Source organism: Pteropus alecto, unplaced genomic scaffold (genome assembly GCF_000325575.1).
Source record: "Pteropus alecto unplaced genomic scaffold, ASM32557v1 scaffold25, whole genome shotgun sequence".
In the NCBI taxonomy this organism is placed as follows: Eukaryota; Metazoa; Chordata; class Mammalia; order Chiroptera; family Pteropodidae; genus Pteropus; species Pteropus alecto.
The window spans coordinates 17,173,824-17,177,722 of NW_006441955.1; the positions used below are offsets into that span (position 1 = coordinate 17,173,824).

General features: G+C 40.4%; 1 protein-coding gene across 2 annotated transcripts in view; it reads right to left on the reverse strand.

Annotated features, from left to right (window-relative positions):
• The window catches only part of WLS (wntless Wnt ligand secretion mediator), a 93,313-nt gene that overhangs the window by 8,226 nt on the left and 81,188 nt on the right, over window positions 1–3,899 (reverse strand). For both annotated transcript variants that reach the window (XM_006919308.3, XM_006919309.3), the window contains exon 11: window positions 1,945–2,098. In XM_006919308.3, coding sequence (XP_006919370.1) covers window positions 1,945–2,098 — 154 coding nt within the window. The remainder of the gene's footprint in view (window positions 1–1,944; window positions 2,099–3,899) is intronic.

Here is a 3,899-nt window from a genome sequence, read left to right on the forward strand (position 1 = left end):
TGTCAGAGAGGCTACATGCTTCCATTTTCCATGTGCATAGTAAAACCCTGAGTACTAGCAGTGGAAAGTGAAGACTCCTTAGTTCACAAGCTTTCTATATAGGAAGTCAATCAAACCAAGCGTTGGGCAGCTGGGCAGCTAAGTCAAAAGTCTTCTCTCTTGCCCAAGACCCATGGCCAAAGATGGACCAGACAATGAGTGTGGCAAAAAGCAAAGAGTAGGAAGGAAAAGAGGCCTGATGATTAGGATGCTCTTGCACAGAAGTGGAATGTGTAGTACTGGAGAAAGACGGTGACATTGAGAACATTCCTCTATTGGTGACCTTGGCACAGATGCCCTCCTCCCTGCTCTATATCTCATGTTATCACCCATCTTCTTTTACTTCTCTCTCAAGATCACTGGCTTATCTGTGAAATATAAAAGCTAATCTAGAACTCTTATTTCTAAAGCATTAATTCACTCAACATTTTCAAAGCATCCTTAAAATACCAGTCCTTGCTCTTAAGGAGTTACTGTTCCAGCAGGAGAGAAAAGGGACAGGCAAGGTCATCCACATCCACATAGTGAGTACTATGTGAAAAGTGTAATCATGTTCCCCTCACGCATGATCCTTAGAAGACTCGTTCCAAATGATACACTGCCTGGAAAAAGGGTTCCAGGGCCAAATGTTTTTAAAATTTGGGGAAATACTGTTACCCCCGGCCATTTTAAAAGACAATACACATTAAAGTACTAAAGGCACTGATGTCTTACAGTAAAAACTTCACTAATGTGAGATAAAAACCCAATGATTCTCAAACTTACTTGACTACTAAAACCTATCAATATCCCATGGCAATAATACTCTATTGAATGTAATTTGCTGAACTCCAACTCGGGTGATCAGGAAAAGGTTTCAAGGAGGAAGCATTCTGAATGGGCCCAAAAGATGCGTAAAGTTTTATCAGGCCCAGACGGAGACAGGATATAGATCCATTCATTTGGCACAAGCTCGCAGAGCACTCCCTCTGAGCAAGGCCAACCCTTGGTGCCACGACGGACAGCTGGTCTTAAGGGCCTGGTTTCTGCTCTGAGGCAGAGTGAAGGGCAGTGGCTCTGAAATGAGAAAAAGCATTTTCTATTTGGGGAACAGCAAGTACGTGGCTAGGGTAAAGCAGATGTGAAAAAGAGAAGAAAGAATAAGGGTGGAGCCAAATAGTGTAGAACTAAGTATGCAAAGAAAAAGGAGCTATCAGATCAGATGTTTACCAGGCCACCTATTCCAAGTCGACAGCACTTGCTTAGGTAGCTATCTTCATTTCTTTCTGCCATGGCTGATAAGAGAATCCCCAGGCCAGCTCTTCCCTTCTTTAGACCTCAGTCTCCTCTTATATAAAATGACCAGACCAGCTAAGTTCTCTAAGGCTCTTTGCAGCATCAACATTTGAGACAGCACATACCAGCCCTTGAGGAGAAGAAGGCTACGAGGACAGGAGAATATCTATTGGTTTGGACACGTGTCAACAGCCTTGCAGAAAAAAACGAACGGGAGAAAAATGAAGCTGGCTCCATCTTCAACTCTTAAGGCTCAGTCCCACTCCACCTGGTATCTTAGGATCATGCTTCTCAAACTAGGAGAATACATGCGGCATACTTTCTAACAGTCAATTTTGCACAAAAAAATTTGAGGAAAGCAAATTCCATTTCTATACTAAAACTGGGACATGCTTTAGACTAGAATGTAATATTCCCAATGTATTTTACAGATTTAGAAAAAATGAGGACTTAAAGAATTATCTGCCTCGTGCCGGCTTTTTGTCTTATGGCTCCAGAATCCCTAGGGTGATCATTCACACTTGGAGGAAAGGCTTGACTGGGAAACCCAGAGCCTTTGATATTTAAGTCTTGTAGAGAGAGAAGCCTACTTATCCAAAATAAAGCTGTAGTAAAGAGAATGGAACTCACCATTGGACTGGTCATCCCCATAGTTCTTATGGGATGGAGCATACAAGAACATCAAAGCAAAGACATACAGGTTCCACATCCCATAGATGCCTGTGAAAAAGGCGCTGTTCACTTGGACTGTGACACCACCCCACTTCCAATGGCCTTCAGTCACCTATGGGGGAAGAAAAAAAACAGCGACACTAAATTGGAGCCAAGAAGAAACACAACACCAACATAGGAACCAACCGACACAAAAATCAAAGCTCTTTTAAATATGAGAAAAGTGAAGGGCCATGTGAGACTCCATTTTTTAATCTGAATCACACTAGTATGGACAAATTAAGGGCTTACTATGTATGTCAGGCACAGAGTCTGGTGCTCCTCACCTTGGCTGCGCATCAGAACCACCTGGGGAATGTCTCTTTCTGAAATAGCAGTATATGGTTATCCCTAATTTAAAGAAATGGTGTTTGAGTCTTGACACTTATCCATAAGTATAATTCCTCCTCTGTTATTTGTCTTCCCAGCTAGTTGTAAACTCCCTGCAGGCAGAAACCAGCTCTGGTTTGTTTACAGCCCTATCTTCAGTGCCTGATGCACGGCGGGGGCTCAGTGAATAAAGGATGATTAAATAAACAAACGAATCCTTAGAGTGAGGAGTTTTCCTTAGTGGGGCAGTGTGGGGAAGCAGAAAGACACAGGCTCCACGCTTACTTCCTGTTCAAAATAAGAGAAGATTAAGACTCTGAACTTTAGTTTCTTTAAGTTTGAAATAAACTTGCAGGTTACTGAGGAGAATTAAATAAAAATATGTCTAGAAATTTCCTGGCATTTATTGAGTAGTGAACACTCAATACATCCTATTTATATCATGTCACTATGTAAGTCACTCACAAAGGTAATTATGAAGATTTGTGTGCTTTACAAGTCTGCAAGAATGTTTTGGGGCTGTTTTTGTCTATGCTAATGACTTGGCAACTATTTTGAGGGCTGCCTGATAACATATGGATTACTCTAAGAACTGTCAATAGAACTGTTGAGCTAAGTGACTAATAACTTGTGCCTGGTCTGAGATCAATGAAATGATTCTGACCAGTTCTGCTTGCTACAGGAAATCCTAGATGGGGATAAAAGAAAGTATTAGACAAATGTTCCTGTGATAGCTTAATGAAGCTGGGTTATATAAACCATCCTTAGGAGCCCCTGCTTCTAGGAGCTAAAGCATAAGATAGCAAGCTATATCTAAATATTAATGACTAACAAACAAGTTGGTTTCACCTTCTGTTTACGAGGCAGTGTGTCTATATTCATTCGGTACCCTCTTTATAATCCATGGTCCACTGGGGCCCCAGGCATAATATAGCTGCAAGTACAAGTATTTCCTTTGGAAAGACCTGGAGTGTCAATCAACCAGGTCGACTGATTATAAACTTGCCAGTTTTAGTGTAACATTGGTGATACATAAGTTTTCATTTTTGTGACTTATAAACAAACTACCACCATGACCTCATATTTATTTTGGAAAATAATTCACTTTATATGACATGCTCAGGAATGTTTTTTGGCAAAGAAAGATTCATAGCCTTTATTGATTTTAGAACAATGCACCAGCATTCAAGCTACTTAGGACTTACTTCTTAGAAATGTCTCCAAATGTCTTTCTTCTTATTTTTAAGTATAGAATATCCTAACTTTATAAAAATCACAATACTTAGAATATACTTAAGATGACTTTTTAATGCATTTAATGGAAAGGGAGAGGAAGCCTTAAGATGGTTCCTGGAAACATATGTACCTGCTGTCATTACAAAGGGAACTTTTTTACATGTGATTAAAGAGGGAGGCCATGCTGGGTGAAGTATAAGACGGAGTAATTCAATTCTTACTCCGCTCTGTTAAGACGGTGGGCCTGTAAAAGACCCTACTTCCTGTGATATAAGCTAGGAATACCTAGTATTGACAATTTTGCTGAA